This window comes from Rhinoraja longicauda, chromosome 36 (genome assembly GCF_053455715.1).
Source record: "Rhinoraja longicauda isolate Sanriku21f chromosome 36, sRhiLon1.1, whole genome shotgun sequence".
NCBI classification, from domain to species: Eukaryota; Metazoa; Chordata; class Chondrichthyes; order Rajiformes; family Arhynchobatidae; genus Rhinoraja; species Rhinoraja longicauda.
The window spans coordinates 18215117-18233713 of NC_135988.1; the positions used below are offsets into that span (position 1 = coordinate 18215117).

Here is an 18597-nt window from a genome sequence, read left to right on the forward strand (position 1 = left end):
ATAGAAAATGTTGGAAATAAGCAGTACAGTAGATTAAGGAGCAATCATGGAGAGAGAAAACATTCCACTTTCTATTTATTGGTTAATCTGCATCTTCTGTACATCCATTTTATAAGAAATGCACCAACGTAAGAGCAAATATTTTTCTTATTGTGTGCATATAACACAAACATTTTATTGAGAACTTCTGTATAAAACTATTAATAATAAAATATAGTGACATTGTATTTACAAAGAACAACTGCATTTCTTTATTTAGTTGCAGACAATTATGCTTCATATTAGTTTTGTTTACAGATAGAGCTGGAAACAGGCCCTTCTGCCCAGCGAGGCTGCGCTGACCATTGGTCACCTGTTCATATTAGTTCCATGTTTTCTCACTTTTGCATCCTCTCCCTACACACTTGGGGCAATTTACAGGGGCCAATTAACCAACAAACCGGCACGTCTTTGGGGTGTGGGAGGAAACCGGAACACCTGGAGACAACCCACGCGGTTACAGGGAGAACATGCAAACACTACATAGACACCACCTGATGTCAGGATCGAACCCAGGTCTCTGGTGCTGTGTTGGAAGACAGTTTGGAAAAATAGAGAATGTTTACATAAAAAATGATCTTCTGATGGATTCTTAATATTCAGTCTCAAGTACTCCCTCTGAAGAAATATGTAAGGGGGAACTGCAGATGCTGGAGTTAGCCAGTTGGCTGAGGCATCAGTTCAGTCTCCACTGTTGGAAATACAAACTGGGAGCTTTCTTCAGTCCTCACACGATTAGGATCATTCCCCATACCAAATTACAGTAAAAATAATTATGTCAGCATTAATTTTCTGAAATAAACGTTAATAAGTATGCTCAGATTAATTAAGGGTTTTTCCAGGAAATTGACAGGCATTTCCTCCCCATTATTTAGCCTGAGTTATTGATTCGTCCTGCGTGAGAGTTCCTGTATTAATCTTCCTGTTATTCCACTTGGCAAGCCCTATCCTAAACCCACTTAGTGACTCCCAACGATCTTCCCAGTTATGGTGAGGAATAACAGCAAAGTGTTTGAGCAGGAACCCTAGCTGCCTTGTGATGCGGTCTCCTGTGTCATGAAGCCAATTTGAGGGTCCTACTTCTTGATGGATAAACCCAGTGATATCCAGCCTAATCTATGGCTGGCCGGGGACTTGAGACCGAAGCTGGGCTCTCCTCATCCAAAAAAAAGATTATTCTGATCTTATGCCTCCTGAATGTAAATCTTGTCAACAAACCATTTGCTACCCCCACCTTGTAGAATTCATGCATCTAATCCCTCTGATGATTAACCTTTTTCCCCTCACTATAACATCCCCCCCCCCCAAAAAAAAACCCATTCACTTGAAGAACAGAAGGTTGATGCGTCTCCAACGGTACAAGCTGCTACCTCGAGACTAAAGGCAGCATCTCATCACCATGAGACACCGTGTAATGTCCATGCTTTTTTCATGTATGTTGTTTAAATTCAGCATTCACTGTTGGTTCTGGGCATGAGGGAAAAGTCGATGAACTATCACTTGGGAATGCCATGTATCTGCTCTTGAGCAGCATTGTTCTCTCCAGTGCCTGGAGGCTGGCAGGGACAGTGCTTATGATTGGAAGCCGGGCAGTTGCAGGAACCTGGACATTCTATGCAGTGAGGATTTGGAGGTGTCTGGCTCACTGCTTCGCCTGTGAGGGATGTCTTGCTGTTTCCTTTTCCGCGCAAGCTCTTCTTCCAGGACCTGCACAGACGGAACAACCACAGTCAGCTTCAGCGAAGGTCAAGAACTGATCAATGTTGTCATTTAGCTCCTCAAGCCTGTTCTGATAGTCAGTGACATTTTAGCCAAACAGTAACCTACATATGGACAGGACCATAGCCCATCAAGTCTACTCCATTCAATCATGGCTGATCTGTATCTTCCTCTTAACCCCATTCTCCTGTCTTCTCCCATAGCCCTTGACACCACTACTTATCAAGAATCTATCCATCTCTGCCTTAAAAATATCCATTGACGGCCTCCACAAATAATTCCACAGATTCACCACCCGCTGACTAAAGAAATTTCTCCTCATCTTCCTAAAAGGGAATCTTAGATTGTCATTCCATTTGAACAAAGACTCTTGAATCATCGTTAGATCCAGAATGAGACTTTTTATTAAATAGCATTATTCGACAACGGTTGAGACCAAGCCATATAAACAAAAGAAAAATTGTACTCAATATTGAATTCTGACTGCCTACCCTTTTTGTAAACTATTATCTGTAGTCCCTTATTTCTCCATTGAATTCTACAGCTTCAGGAACTTAATTTCTCAATCTGCATCAGACATCCATTGTATTAGTAGTTTGGTGTGAGAATGATGAACCAAAGAATGGCTTTTTGCAGATTCTTTGGCGTGAATCTTATGGAGGTTGGAAGTGGGATCCTGCAGCAATCTCCAACCCAAAAGCTACATCCCTCCATTCAACATTTACCTCTTTGCGAGACGTAAGACGATCCTTCCATTCCTTTAGCTCCATCGTGTGTTCCTCATCAAGTGCCTTTAGTTTTTCTTTCTCACAATCCACCAGAAGATGTAATTTCTCATTCTGGTAAGAGATAAAATAGTGTAGTATCTCAACATTTATCTGGTTCACATACAACTTTAATTTAAATGTAGTTAATTTTTCGGAAAAGTTAGGAATCAGTAGTTTATACTTCTATCTTCCTTGAGCATGGGTTAGATCCTGATGGGGTCCGGAATGCCACTGAGCTCCCAAATTCCAGATGCCAACAGTTTGGGGAATTTGGTCACTTTTAATTTGCAATTCAAGTATTGAAACACAAAAGCTCTCCAAAAGATGCAGTACCAATGTTTTGTCACTGCCAAGGCTAGTAACTATCTTTCAAGCAACAATATCTGTCTTGAAACAGTGCAGTCCTGGCAGTGAAGCTATTTTCACAGTGCTTTTAGATAAGGAGTTCAAGAATGTTGATACAGTAACAATGAAAGAACTTCAAAATACTATTCAGAAAATTAAAATTATGATAGAGTGGGTACAGAGAAAAAGTGTTTAACTTGAAGCCAAAAATATACAAGTTTTGAGGAAATCTAAAAGGGAGTTCAGAAGAAACCGCCCTAGGCAAAGAGTGATGAGCAAGTGGAACTTTCTCCCAGAGGAACTGGTTGAGGTGATTAGTATAGACGCCCTTCATGGGAGACTGGATAAGGGAAAGGGAGATACAGTAAGCTAGAGAATTCACATGAATTCATACAAATGGGGAGAGGTTCAAGTGCATCATAAATGCCAATATACTTTGGTTGGAGTGAATGGCCTATGTGCCTTCTATCTTATGTCAACCTGTGTAAAATTGTGTACAGGAGTCTGTTCCTATTCTGACAGATTCTTTATCCATTTGTTTTTCTCAGTCATATTTTGGCTCCCTCCCCTTCTTATCCCGCACCACACCTGCTTCAGCCTCTATCTGACTGAAGTGCGGGACCTGGAAGAAAAGTAGATGTGAAGATGCTGCAGGCCTCTGGCCAGACCTAGACTGGAGGTGTAGATAATTCAAAAAGGTGGTGAGCTACCTGGAGCTGCTGTAGTTCTACATGGTTGTTTTCACACTGCTTCAGCCGATCCTTGAAATGAGCTTCGTGTTTTTGCTGCTGGTGCTGCTTTTCTGCTTTCTGTCGAGCTTCTTCCTGGGCCATGAACTGGAGAGAAATCACCACCATTAACTAACAATGTTTTTAGTTCAACAACATCAGAATGGAATCAACATCTTATGGGTACCCTCCAACTGTGGATTTCATGTTTATAAGTTATAGGAGCAGAATTAGGCCATTTGGCCCATCAAGTCTACTCTGCCATTCAATCATGGCTGATCAATCCTTCCCTCTCAACCATATTCTTCTGCCTTCTCCCCAATGTCATAACCCCTGATCATGACATTTGTATTCACATTATAAGGCATATGAGTGCAAAGTGAACTGAATAACCTGTTTGATGAGCTCCCTTTGCTCCACTGAGCCAATTGTTCGGTTCTTCAGGCTCTGTTTGAACATATTCAGTCTGATCTTGGCTTCGTTGCGTTGTATTTTTGGCAGTCGAGCCCGCTCCTGTGCTTGCTGGCTCTTCAAATCTTCTATGAGGCAGTGGTGATCGTGGGACATTCTCTCCTTCTCCTGTGAAAAGGATGGAGAAAACAGCTTATTGCACAGAGAAATCTAACATTATGGAAATTAAGAAAAGCTTGATAATAGAACATAGAACAGTACAGCACGGCAACAGGCCCTTCGGCCCAGTGTTTGTGCTGAACATGATGCCAAGTTAAACTGATCTCATCTGCCTGTACAAGATCCATAGTCCTCTATTCCCTTCACTTCCATGTTAAAAAGCCTCTTAAACATCACTATCGTATCTGCTTCCACCGCTATCCCTGGCAGCGCATTCTAGGCCCCCCACTACTCTGTCAAAAAACGTGCCCAACACATTCTCCATTAAACTCCACGCACCCCACCTTATTAAATGTCCGCTAGTCTTGAACATTTCCACCCTGGGAAAAAGATTCTGACAGTCTACCCTAGCTATGCCTCTCATAATTTTCTACACTTTTATCAAGTCACCACTGAACCTCCGACAACCATCTCTTCATTTTGATGTCTTCAACCCTTTTTGTTACCTGCGTGGGCTGCATGAAATTCCAATTCCAAGGAAACCTAATTTCCTTTCTGGTCTGGTCATAATAGGAATAGGAGAGATGGGGCGGGAGAAGATCATTCGGCTCCTCATGGCCATCTGCCGTTTACATATTCTTGCTGAGCACATGTGTTTCCCCCAGGAGCTCTGCTCCATCGTTCAGTCAGAACATGGCTGACTATTTTACCTCAGAGCTATTTCCTTCCAACACTTTTTGTTTTGACATAGGTAACCATTCAGGTTTAAACTGATCAATTAGCACACGCAAGCACACACGCACACACACAAACATGCATGAACGAACACACACACACACACACAAGCAAAATACACTGCATGTTGAAAACAAATAAAATGAAGAGAATGTTGGAAATATCATTTGTCATATAAGCTCTCTTTCATGCCATCTTATGGCACATCCCTTTTTCTTTCCTTTCTCCCCCATACGTACAACTCTCCCCTCATCTCCTGCACCTCCTCCCAAAAGTTTAAAATCTTGACCCTCTTAGGGTTTTGACAAGATGTGATCAACTGAAACATTAATTTATTTTCTCTCTCTACATGCATTACTTGACATGTTGAGAAATTCCAGAATTTTAAAGTGTTATCACTAAGACTCACAAACAAACAAATGTACAGATATACATACTTAGGAAAGGTGACCTTAGCATGGAGATTTACACCTTAGCATGTAGATTTTTAATGTGATTTTCACTCACCTTTTCATGTCTTTTCATCAGCTGTAGTCTCTGTAGTGAGAACTGCTCCTTCACTTGCTGCTTGAACAGGTAATATTTTTCATTGAGATGTCGCTGCTCAATGTCCCAGACCACTCCCTCACGGTCTAATGATGAGACCAGGGACCGAAGGTGCAACAAAAGACAACCAGCTAGTTAAATGGTGCCTTTGACATGGCGACATTTTACAGTGTTGTTGAAAAAGTCACAAAATTGAGAGAGAGCAGTAGTAATCTAGTCTTGATGTTTTAGATCTGTGTGGAGGTGGTGCTGATAGAGAAAGAAGGAGGATTTGCACTTCCAATGTTATGTGTAAAAAAAAAACCAGAAAATGTTAGCAACATTGGCAGATCAGTCAGCAGAAACAATTGGAGTTTCATGTCTGGAATCCTCCGTTGGAATGCAAAAGAGCGAAAACAAGTTAGCTGAGAAGATGAGGCAAGGGGTGGGTAGAGCAAAGAGAACATCTCTGGTAGAGTGAAACCACATGAGTATTTGAAGCAGTATGATTAGCAGATAGGAACAGATTATGTGTAAGAAGAAACTGCAGATGCTGGTATACCCCAAAGATCGACACAAAATGCTGGAGTAACTCAGCGGGACAGGCAGCATTTCTGGAGAGAAGTAACAGATTGTGCTTCTTTATCTGTGTGATGTGCTGTAAATAGCAATTCCATGAGATATCACAAGCAGGCCAGGCTATATAAATTGAAAACGAGAAACTGAGCTGAAATGAAGTCAAATTGTGAGAAGAAATTAGTTATCATAAATTGCAGAATTTGATCATGAATACTGAAGGCTACGATGTTGAGGTAGTGGTGGAAGATGAGGTGATGTTCCTCAAGTTTGTGGGCCTTATTGCAGATGAAGATCAGCGTGGGAGTGAGGTGAGGAACTAAGGTAGTATGCAACAGGCAGTCCCAGTGATCAAACGCACGTACTCAGTGGAGCAATAACCCAACTTGAGTTAAGTCTCTCTAACGTACAGGCACCAATCTGTGAACACCAAATGCAGTACACTGGACTGAAAGAAATCCAAGTGAATCAGTTCTCCTGGAAAAAAAACTGTTTAGCCCTGGATGGTGGGAAGGGAGGAGGTGAAAGGACAAATGTTGTATCCTCTATGGAGGATATCTATCGTGTAATCAGATCTGATTGTGGATTAGATCAGGTGCATGCGTAATGTCACCTCAGGTCGTGGTTCACTCTCTGAACCCATGCTTAACCAAATTCATGACAAAGCTAAGAATTGCTGTTTCTTGTGAAATACGCAAGGACAATGATGAGGAAAAGAAAAACTAAATGGATCTTCAATTACCTGCACTTTCATGTTTTTCTTTAATGTCCCAGAGGGTCTTCGAGAACGACAACAGGTCACGAAGCAATTAAACTACATTAATTTTGTAGCTGATTTGAACACCATAAAAGGCATTTAACTGCAAGATTTTGAGCCAAGGCTTTACAGAATACATAACAGTAGAAGATATATATATTTATTTCTCTCATAGAACCTAAAACCAAGCCATGATGAAAAACATCTGAGGTTTTTGTACAGGTGAGGTTTTCAGACTGGGATATTGCTTTTCTAACCATGACTACCAACTGTGTCATTTGTCTGTGTTACAAGGGCAGATCAATAAAAGCTCTGAAGGTCTATCATGCAATGTTCACTTGGCGTCAGTCAAGGAAGAACTCATGGTTTCAAGGCCAAGTTCTATATTCATTTGTTAATGCAATGATGTTAAACCTCAGACTGGCAATATATGATGTGGATTTACACATGGTCTGAATGCAGTTGAACTTGAGCTCTCACCTCTCTTAAGTTGTTGCACTTTCATCAACCGCTCAAAATCAGTGGAGGCTATTTTTGATTTCCGCTGCTGAACAATCCTTTGTAAAGCCTCGTTGAGCTTCTGCTGTTGTTTCTGGATGAATTCCTGTTCCTGGGTAAGAAGGAAAGATATCCCAAAGTATTTACAGTGTATTGTGATATTAGTTACAGTCATAGGGTGGAGAAATAGTAACACAAAATGTGCACAACTATCAATATTAAAGGTTTCACACTTTAGGTTGCTAGTGAGAACAGAGCAAGGTTGTGGTGTGAAAAATAAACTGAATCACAGCATAAGCATCAGTATTCAGTAGGGCGGTCACGGTGGCGCAGAGGTAGAGTTGCTGCCTTACAGCAAATGCAGCGCCAGAGTCCTGGGTTCGATCCCGACTACGGGTGCTGTCTGTATGGAGTTTGTGCATTCTCCCCATGACCTGCGTGGGTTTTCTCCGAGATCTTCGGTTTCCTCCCACATCCCAAAGACGTGCGGGTTTGTAGGATAATTGGCTTGGTAGATGTCAAAATTATCCCTAGCGGGTGTAGGATAGTGTTAATGTGCAGGGATCGCTGGTCGGCGCAGACCCGGTGGGCCGAAAGGGCCTGTTTCCGCAGTGTATCTCTAATCTAAACTAAACTAAACTATTCTGTCTCGTTTAAAACTCTGGGGTAAATGAATGGAATTCTGGCCCAGAAGACCCTTCCTGCTGTATTGAATCCTGACCTAAATAAATGGGTTTACTGATGATGATGAAAATGTTCTACAGGACCACAAACACAAATGAAAAGCAGTTTCCAACTAATCTGATGGATTAATAAAGCCACTGATTGTCCATTCACAATAAAATCCAGTTATAGCTTGAATATGACAGGCCTTGATGATGGTTGGAAGTATTTTGTTAGTCTTTTAGAATATCAAAAAACTTAAGTTACTGCTAATAGTTACACTTGGGAAACATCAGTGTATGTCAGACACTGGAGACATTGAAGAGGAGGGACACTAAACAGAAGGGAGCATGTTATGCAGAGGGTATACAAGGAATGAAGGGATGTGGATTATGTGTAGGCAGATAAGAGTTAGTCTTAGCATCTTGTTTGGCACAGACATCATGGGCCGAAGTACCTGTTCCTTTGCTGTACTGTTCTATGTCTCATGGTAAGAGAGAAAATTGTAAATCATAATCATGCTGAAGGCTCTTTGAATAGAGACCAAACAATGCAATGTTGAGTGGATCTGTACGCTGTAGGAAAGGGTGGTTGGGGACACATTTCGTCATGACTTTCAGAGGGGAATATCCTGGACAAAATGTTTTCAAGAATGTGAGGGAAATGCTAGGGAATGGGAGTGACTGCATCACTCTTTTGGAGCCTACAACACTGATAAAGATCACAAAGTCTGTGCGCTGGCACAGACTCCACAATGACTGCGATGGCGGTGGCCTTATCATGCCATAGGACTTGATCACGGCATGGGCCTGAATATGGCACAATACCCAATCATGGCACCCTCTACGTTTTGGCATTGGACCTGTTCCTGGGAAGAGGCTCAAACATTAGCACACAGCCCCAACCCGGCATTTGGCCCAAACATGGGGTCTGATGACAGCAAGGGGCATTTTATCAGGTTGTTTCACACCTGGGAAGCCCCATTACACAACCATTTGTTTCCACAACACTGATTTCCTCCCCAGCTCATTACCTTAATAATAATAATAATAATAATAATAATAATAATAATAATAATAATAATAATAATAATAATAATAATAATAATGCATTACATTTATATAGCGCTTTACAAGGTTTACTAAAACATAAAAGAAAAGAAATAGATAAATAAGTAAACGAACAGAAAAGGAAAAAGAAGGTGAAGTGACGGTCAGTGATTGAAGGCAGTGCTGAACAGATGAGACTTCAGTGATGTTTTGAATGTGGTGAGTGAGGAGGAGTCCCTGACGGTTTGGGGTAGTGAGTTCCAGAGTGTGGGAGCAACGATGGAGAAAGCCCTGTCCCCCCAGGATCTGAGTTTGGTCCGGATGGGGGGGGACAGGAGGTTAGCAGCAGCAGAGCGGAGGTCCATTCTGTCCATGGACCTTCTGTCCATTGCCCGAGTCCCTCTCCATGTCCCACCCTCCCAGTCTTGCTACGTCTCTCCACAGCCACTACTGAGAAATTATGATCATGGGTTTCTGCAGCAGCACTGTTTGTAGCATAATAAACTGGTAAAGCTAAAAACAGAATAACCCTCATTAATGGCAATAACTCTTAACTTAATGGCAATGTGAGGATACAACAAAGCATCAGGAAATATACCAGTTTTAAAGGAACACCACACATACATACAATCTTTAACAATACTGACCAAAAGCAGCATGAGAATTAAAGATAGTAACCATAGCTTGTGTGGCTGCTGAATGTTAACATGTAAGTTATTCTCTACCACTTTTCAAGGAAAGACAACTGGCGCAACAATTTCATAAAGTCAGACATCCCACCGTAGCAATTATTTTAGTGGTCCCAAAATGGATGAAATCTATTTCCAGGAAAATTCTACATGCCTGGAAAGTTTTGAGGGGGCAACAATGAACTCACAGTGCAGCTAGCCTAGTTACTGTTGATGGCTGTTCATAGTATACCAAAACAAAAAGAAACTGTTTTTAAACACATCTTACTTGCTTCTTATCCTTCATTGTCCGGCGCTGCTTTGCTAACTCTTTTGCTTGTTCTGCTTTTAGCCGTTTTGCCTCGGTTTGCAATAGGTTTGTGTATTCCATTTCCAGACGATCAATGGTTTGAGTACAGTTTCGCTCCAAGTTCTCGATCTCCTGATCATAGTATTGTTTCTTGTTCTACTCACAAATTAATGACACAGGTAATTTACAGAGGTTTCTTGAACAGTTTTATATGGTAATGTTGAACAGTTTTATATGGTAAGTATACACTGTACCATCATTTCCCTATTTTTTCCACAAATAATGATATTTTAAGGGCTGGCCCCATCAATATCAACTGCCCTCAACCTTCCAAGTCTAATCAATAAAACTTAATATGTACTTAAAATGTGATGTACACTTGGGATTTTGTTGCACTTTCCCTTGTCCCTTCCCTTCGTGAAGCATGGTGGAGTACATGTCCCAGTCAGTATCAATGGTGCAAAAATGGAAATGGTTGAAAGATTCAAGTTCCTTGGCGTTAATATTACCCATAATCTGTCATGGACCAACCACATTGACACGGCAGCTAACACATCTACTTCTTGAGGAGACCGAGGAAATTCGGCATGTCTCCAATGACTTTTACAAATTTCTACAGATGCAACCCTTCAGAATGCAAGAAACCATACTGTCAGGTTGCATCACAGCTTGGTTTGGAAACAGCTCTGCTCAAAACTGCAAAAAATTGCAGAGAGTTGCAGATGTAGCCCAGTCTATCACTCACACCAGACTCAATCTACATTTCATACTGTCTCGGAAAAGCAGTCAACATAATCAAAGATTTGTCCAACAACGGTCATTCCTCCTTCCTGCTCCTGTCCCGCAGAAGATGCATGCACCTCCAGACTTCTTCCACTCAGTTATCAGGATTCCGAATGGTCCATCCATAAGCTAGGGTATTGTTTGATTCACCTCAACCCCATTGCGGATATTAGATTGTCTATAGTCGAATATCCTGATTTATGGTCTAATATAGTCTGATGTGCTACAATGCTGAGAACTACATTCTGCACATTGGGTATTCCCCTTTGCTCTGTCTATTGTGTTTGAGTTTGACCTGTTTGCATTTATGTATAGTATAATCTGATCTAATGGATAGCAAGCAAAATAAAGTTTTTTCACAGTATCTTGATACACATGACAGTAATAAACCTAAAACTAAGGTGACTGGATAGTATTTGGTCATTCCAATTACTACCCTAGAATTTAGGTTATTGCCTAAATTTAGCATAAAAGACTGGTTACTGATCATAGGATTTTACCCATTCCTTCTCTCCAGAGATGCTGCCTGTCCCGCTGATTTACTCCAGCTTTTTGTGTCTATCTTCAGTTTAAACCAGCATCTGCAGTTCCTTCCTACACATAGGATTTTATGATTTTTGTTCTTATCCCTAATTCTTATTATTGTGTTTGGGATACAGTGGAGTTATTTTCCAACAACTTAGGCTTGAATGCCAGCATAACAGTGTGGACTTTACCTTCTCTTAATAATTGGAAAAAATCCAAATCAGGTTCAGTAATGATGATTACAAAATTACTGCATTATTGTGATAACCCAGTTAGTTCACAAACCCAGTTTAGGTGCTGGGAAGGTGTATGTCAGAATGACATATTGATTTGACACAATATGTGTCAAATATATTTGATGCACAAATATACAAGCAACTATAACATGGAAACAGGCTGTTGAACCTTAGTGATGCTGGCACCCATCTTCCATACAATGAAATACTTCTTAACTCCTTTATTTATTTTGTTACCCCATCCTTTCACTCCTGATATAATACCATCCTTACCATCATTTCTAGTTCGATTTGTCGGAACATTTGCTCCCTCTGTTGCTGCAGCTTTAGGTCGAGCTGAGTCTGTGCTCGCTGTTCCTCCTTCTGCAGCAGTCGAAGTTCCCGGAGTTCCTGACGCCTGTAGAAAATCCCTCAGATCATTCAAGCCTCACTCATTGTAACACATATCCATGTCTGACAGTGAGGGCGAGGAAACACCATGGTGTGGGCGTGTGATACAGGGTCTTGTTTAAGTTGACCGGCCAATGGCATCCAAGTCAGATAGGTGGCAGGAAATGAGTAATGATGTGAATTCTAACATTTCCTTTACTGATGAAAATCACCTCAAAATCCAAACAGAATTACAATTGTGGGATATGTGGCACAGAACAGGCCACTCGGCCCAACCACCCTGTGCTAGTATTTATGCTCCATTCCAGCCTCCTCTCATTCATTATCTTACTCTACCCCCCTTAACTTCTCCCTCACACTCACAAACATCTCCACATCATGGGATACCCATCACTATACAAAAGAACAGCAAGTGGACAAACAACAGCTTGTTGAATGAAATTCAAGATTTCCACCTCCCTTTGTGTGAAGAATTGCTTTCCGAGCTCATTCCTAAATCACTTGGCTCTCATTTTAAGATTATATTTGGTTTTCCTTCTCTTCTGAGTCATGCAAGTGAAGGTGGACCACTGGATTTTGGGGAAACATAATAACCAAACCCAAGTCCTGGTCACTCTCTGACATCTGAAGGTATGAGCGATGAGATGAATGACCTCGTTCAGAGGTGTAGGGTTCTATCTCTGGATGGTTCTGGAAAGAGGATGTGTGGAGGATAGGGATGGAGAGAAGAGTTTGATCGATGATGAAATGGGTGCAATTGGAATTGCAGTGAACTCTTACCTGGCTGACCGTATGTCCTGGTCTTTCTTGTCATCCTTGCAGACGACCTTTGATGTTGTGACACTGACTTCCACTCCATCTACCACAAACTTTCGGGTCTTCTTTAATGTCATTCGCTGTGCTGGTCTGGCCTGGAATACAAACAATATTCTTATAAGCATTATGAAACATTCCTGTTATAATAGTATTGAGTGACTTTATAACCCACTTTATAGCTCTCATGCACCTTATTTTAGCAGGGAGTGCAAGAATTGGTATTTGCTCACTTTTACCATATTTTATATAAGCCCATTTGCTGTAAATCTCAACAAATCTCATTATAGAGAAGCAGAGTGATAGAAGGACAATAAATCAACTATAAAGAAGACACCAGAGAATGCAGACGCTGAAATCGTGAGCAAAACTCAAAGTGCAGGACGAACTCAGCTGGACGGAATGGACAGACGATGTTTCATGTTGGGACTCTTTTTCAGTCTGTGTCTCCTTTGTAGCTGATTAATTGCCTCCTCATCACTCTGTTTCTCCATAATGAGAGCATTTGTTGAGCTTTACAGAGAGGGGTTTAGATAAAATCTTATGATAAAAGTGTGTAAATACTACCCCTCACATTCTGTGGTGAAGTAAGCTGCAAGGGAGGAGAGCAAGTGGGCTATAAAGTCTGAAGATGGGTCCCAACCAAAAACATTGCCTTTCTATTCGCTCTACAGATGCTGCCTGACCCGCTGAATTCTTCCAGCACATTGTTTAAAAAAAATATCAGATATAAACTTTGTTTATTCAGAAAAGGCACATGTACAATGTCAGGAAATGCTTGGTAATGTGGTACCACTTGAAAAAATTGACTTAAATCAGAAAATATTCCTGGAATGTAAATATAAAAGTCAGGGAAATTGTTCAGTAAGGAAATGAATTGTTTATGTTTTGGTTCATCGATATGCTTAAAGATACAGACAGAGTGAACTCTGATGAAAAGTGGTCACCCAGAAACCATAACTCTGTTCCTCTCACCATAAATGTTGTCTGACAGGCTGAGAACTTACAGCACATGTTATTGTTATTTAGGATGCCTACTGTTCATAGTAATTAGCTTTGCATTAACCATTGTATTATGTATTTAATGGTCTGCTATGTTCTGCGCTTGCTTTCTCTCTCTTGTAAAGTGTGTTACACTGAACCTGAGTAATAGACTGCAATGTTAAAAATGAAATAGTCAAATCAGAATATTACTTACCCCTTCTTCATACTCTTCAAACTGCCCCTGGAAATAAGCAAATGAACGGCATTCAAGGTGTCACCAAATAGCGCATAAAAAGGCAATACAAGGTTAAAAATGTAATTTAAGGAATTAAAATGTATTAAATTGAGGTACCTGTTTATGAAATACATCTTCTGTGCAAGGATGCAATGTATCTGATTCAACATCTTCAATGGCGCATTGAACTCTCCTTTCTCCAATCTCACCCTCCAGTGATTGTTGCTCTAAAGGTAGTCCGACGTCAAAAGAATGACATGTTGTACTCTCCACTTCTTGCAGCCTTATGGTTTTTGTGCAAATGTCTGGCTCTGTAATCTTAAAAAATAAGAGCAAATTATTTCTTGTTTTGTAATTCCTCGATCCTTTTAAGTTCATTTGCTGACTCGGCCCATTTACAGCCCTGATGGAAGAGAAGTGGGAGATGGGATAGTTTACTCTATGGCAATCCGTTTCAGTCATAAACTTCGGACAAGACCAAAGATCCATAGTTCAGGACACTGTCACTGTCAATGAACAGGAAGATAATTGGTAAAAGGGAAGATAGAAAGAGGAGATACAGAAGACTACAGATGCTGGAATCTTGAGTCTGAAAGAAGGTCCTACCTGAAATGTCATCTATCCATTTTCCTCTGGTGACTCTGCCTGACTTACTGGAGTCCTCCGGTGCCTTGTGTTTAGAGGGAAGACAGGTAGTTCCTAATTGTGGGCAATGGCAGTTAGAAAGTGAGATTTTGCCAAGATGTTTGAATTTGATACCATGAGAACACGTATGTGTGTGTGCTTGTGTGCGCGCGTGTGTGTTTTTATGTCTAGGGGCGGTTGGGCGCTGACTGGCTGGTGAAGAACACTGAGAAAGAGAATAGGAAAGTTCAGAGGAATGCTAGCAGTGGAATAAAGAGAGGACTGAGGCAGAGGAAATTATCATTGATGTACAAGTTGGGGGGCAGAATTGTTTACCATTACTCAGTGACAATATGCCTGACTAGAACTAGAAGATTATGGGTTCCAGTCCCATTCACTAGCACCCAGCACCAAATCCAAGTGGACTCTCCGCTGCAGCACTGCAGAGTCATTGTACTGTCAGAGTTGCCATCTCGTAGATCAGATTAAACCCTGACCCCATTTGCTTGCTTAACTGAAGACTGCATGACATATTTCAAAGATCAGGGAACGCTTCCACAAATTGTGAGCAACATTGATCTCTCAACCAGCATCACCAGAACAGATTATGTAGTCATTACCACAATGCTGTTAATGGGAGCTTGCTGTGCCATGATTATCTGCCCCATTTCCAACATATGAGAGGGGATCTTATTGAAACATATAAGATTTTTAAGGGGTTGGACACGTTAGAGGCAGGAAACATGTTCCCAATGTTGAGGAGTCCAGAACCAGGGGCCACAGTTTAAGAATAAGGGGTAGGCCATTTAGAACGGAGATGAGGAAAAACTTTTTCAGTCAGAGAGTTGTAAATCTGTGGAATTCACTGCCTCAGAAGGCAGTGGAGGTCAATTCTCTGAATGCATTCAAGAGAGAGCTAGATAGAGCTCTTAAGGATAGCAGAGTCAGGGGGTATGGGGATAAGGCAGGAACGGGGTACTGATTGAGAATGATCAGCCATGATTACATTGAATGGTGGTGCTGGCTCACCGAATGGCCTACTCCTGCACCTATTGTTTATTGTCTATAGCAACAGTGATCTGTAGACACAAAATGCTGGAGTAACTCAGCGGGACAAGCAGTATCTCTGGAGAGAAGGAATGGGTGATGTTTTGGGTCGAGATACATCGGGTCGGGTATGAAGAAGGGTCTCAACCCGAAACGTCATCCATTCCTTGTCTCCAGAGATGCTGCTTGTCCCGCTGAGTTACTCCAGCATTTTGTGTCTACCTATAGCAACATTGACCATGTTCAAAGTAAATCATACAAAATTTGAAATCGACAAAAGTGCTATCAATAGCATTTTCTATCTATTTTCTTTCAAACTGTTAAGAACAATCCGGATCTAGTGAATATTAGCTGTTTCCGTTCGAAAATATGTTGCCTGGCATTAACTTTTCATTCATTTGTATACTCTACCTTATTTTGAGGAACTGTGGATGTATCATTGTCCTGGTCACCAGCAACATCTTGAACAGATGTTCCTGACACATGATTGCTGTCTATCTGTTCTCTCTGGCTGTGCACCTCCTGTCCTTTCTGGTTTTCACATGGTTCTTCCTTCTCCTTCCCAACATCACCATTTGCAAAGCATTTCTCTAAAGGTTCACTTGGAGGTTTCAGCTTTTCAGAGGTGTCACGTTCATCTGCAAATTGAACAGAACCTTCTTTGGTGAAAGAACTATCTCCTTGCGGTTGGGGTAGTGTGACATCTAGCTTGTGATCTGTAGCGTTACTGACCTCACAAACCTTTTCATCTGCTACTATCAGGTCGATCAGTTCATTTACAACACAGATTGCTGTGGCAACCGTATCATTTATTTCCTTTTCTTCTACCAAACAGGTAACTGTCAGCAGTGTGTTGTCCTTGCTGACTGCTTGAGTAGTGTTTCCTGTATTTCCAGCAGTGTGTGGTGCTACAGTTTCTTCATGTTCTAATTGCTTATGTTCTTCAGTCTTGCTGCTTTCTTTATTAGTGTGTAGAACCTCTGTCCTCTCTATTGATGGCCTTGTTTTATTCACTTCAGGAGATTTTATCAAGTGGTTTTCTGTTTCTCCGCACTGCATTGAATCTACAGAATTTCCATCCCTCTCAGAAGCAGGTTCCCCATTCAGCCTTTCTGACTGATTCTCAATAAAATTTGTTGACTCGTCATTTAAAATCACAAAGTTGTATGCTATTTCCTTTGACTCTACCTCTGTGCTCCTGGATAGTGATAACCTTGAGTTTTCATCGACCTTTATTATATTTTCAGATATCTGTACAGCACCATTATTAAGAGGATAATCAATAGTTGAATAAGATTGAGAAATTGTCTTATTTTTCTGAAGATCCTGCTTATTTTTTGTGCACAGTTTGGAAGTATCCATTACTTCCACGTCAGAAGAAATCTCACATTTCATCTCACAAATCTTCTGATCCTTCACTACAATTGCATCAACCTCTATGGCTCCCAGGGAATGGACAGCAATTTCTTGCTCTGTTGACTCAGCATTGGTTTCTTCAAATGTTTGACCCATTTCTGCTTCTGCTGGGCTCTCCTCTGGAAGCACCGTATTTTGTTCCAGTATTGTGGAATCTTCCATTTCTACAAGCTTTGCAATTGATTCTGTGTTTCTAGTTAATGGGTCGCCCAGTGTCCTGAGCACTTCAATCCCAGCGTCTTCAAATGGTGGCACAACTTCAGTTTCTGTCGGACCATCTTTACACAAAGGTGATGCATCAGTGGATTCTGACCCTATCTTCTCATTGCTTATCTTAATCTCATCTTTTGGTGTCACACTAGGCACTATAAGACTACAGTCTTCACACATGGAATGTACCTGCTCTTTCAGATCAGTCTCCAGGTCTTTGTTCTCCACAGGTTCACATTCATCAGTAATAGTTTCTGGTTGATCATTATTTTGTTCCTTTTCACTTATGTTGACATTATTTTCCTCTGGTTGTATCTCTGTCGGCTCTTTCAAATGTATCAGCAGCTCATTATTTGTGATTTCTTCACCTCTATTAACATTGGCCACGAGGTTAGATCTTGCATTTGGTGTTTCTAAATGAGTCCCGTCATCTACCACTGCCAGTTGCTGTTGCTTAAATGCTTTGCTACCCACAACTACACCCACTCCCTTGCTATCATCAAAGTTCTCTATTGATTCAGTAGCTTTGGTTTTATCTTCTTCTGCACTGCTAAAGTCTGCAGTGACACCATGGTTATTATCAACATATCCACCAACGTTTGGCTCTTCCTCCAACAAAGCCTTGGTGAATTTAATTGACTGTTCCTCCTCCTCATTGAGCGTATTAATGGAACCGTGATCATCTGTGGAGACCTGACAGAAAAATAAAGTCAGCACACCACTTGAAGTAGCAGGAACCACATTCCTGCAAATGCACAGCACAGCCATTAACATCTGAAACATTACCCAAACATTTGGCTGGGTGCCGTTTAATAGAAAACTACTGGGTGCCTTCAAGCTGGCATCAGTGGCGGATGAAGGAGAGGGACGGTGCTGGTGAGCAGGCTTGCGGCTCACCTCTTGCGCCTTTGGTGGCAGTCTGCCTATTCCAAGGGTGGCTGCAGGAGGTTCCCAGTGCACAGAGTTTGGACCGGTGGCTGTGGGAGGTGAGGGATGGCACCTTTGCAGGACGTTATGTCCTGTCGATGTATTGGTGGAGTAGGCCACTGGAGGCCCTGCAGCAGCCGAGGTGATCAATTGGATTAGGTGTTGTTGGAGCCCCTCAGAGGTTAGAAGAGTGCACAGATCAGATGTAGCCTGCAGCAGTACGGAGCAGTGGTAAAGGACTCTGACATCAGTACCTGGCCAGGCCAACCCTTGCAACTCTGACCCAGTGCCATCACCAGGACAATGGCCCTTTAAGGCGAAGTTGATAGTCAACATTTTTAAGAACTTTGAAACTTGAAGGATACAAGGTGGCACTGGAAATGTGGTGATTTTTGCGCACTGCTTTAGTGTAATCTACTATTCTTACACTCTTGGTCTTAAGTCTGATTGTGCTTATG

General features: G+C 41.5%; 1 protein-coding gene across 1 annotated transcript in view; it reads right to left on the reverse strand.

Moving 5' to 3' along the window:
- Nucleotides 1–1520: 1520 nt before the first annotated feature.
- LOC144610168 (STE20-like serine/threonine-protein kinase) overlaps nucleotides 1521–18597 on the reverse strand; it is a 32116-nt gene continuing 15039 nt past the window's right edge. The window contains exons 9-20 of the mRNA XM_078428718.1: nucleotides 15998–17905; nucleotides 14033–14233; nucleotides 13895–13921; nucleotides 12664–12794; nucleotides 11767–11890; nucleotides 9929–10105; nucleotides 7242–7371; nucleotides 5411–5535; nucleotides 3992–4177; nucleotides 3581–3706; nucleotides 2484–2597; nucleotides 1521–1746 (exon numbers count right to left, since the gene is read on the reverse strand). Coding sequence (XP_078284844.1) covers nucleotides 1612–1746; nucleotides 2484–2597; nucleotides 3581–3706; nucleotides 3992–4177; nucleotides 5411–5535; nucleotides 7242–7371; nucleotides 9929–10105; nucleotides 11767–11890; nucleotides 12664–12794; nucleotides 13895–13921; nucleotides 14033–14233; nucleotides 15998–17905 — 3384 coding nt within the window. The 3' untranslated portion in view covers nucleotides 1521–1611. The remainder of the gene's footprint in view (nucleotides 1747–2483; nucleotides 2598–3580; nucleotides 3707–3991; nucleotides 4178–5410; nucleotides 5536–7241; nucleotides 7372–9928; nucleotides 10106–11766; nucleotides 11891–12663; nucleotides 12795–13894; nucleotides 13922–14032; nucleotides 14234–15997; nucleotides 17906–18597) is intronic.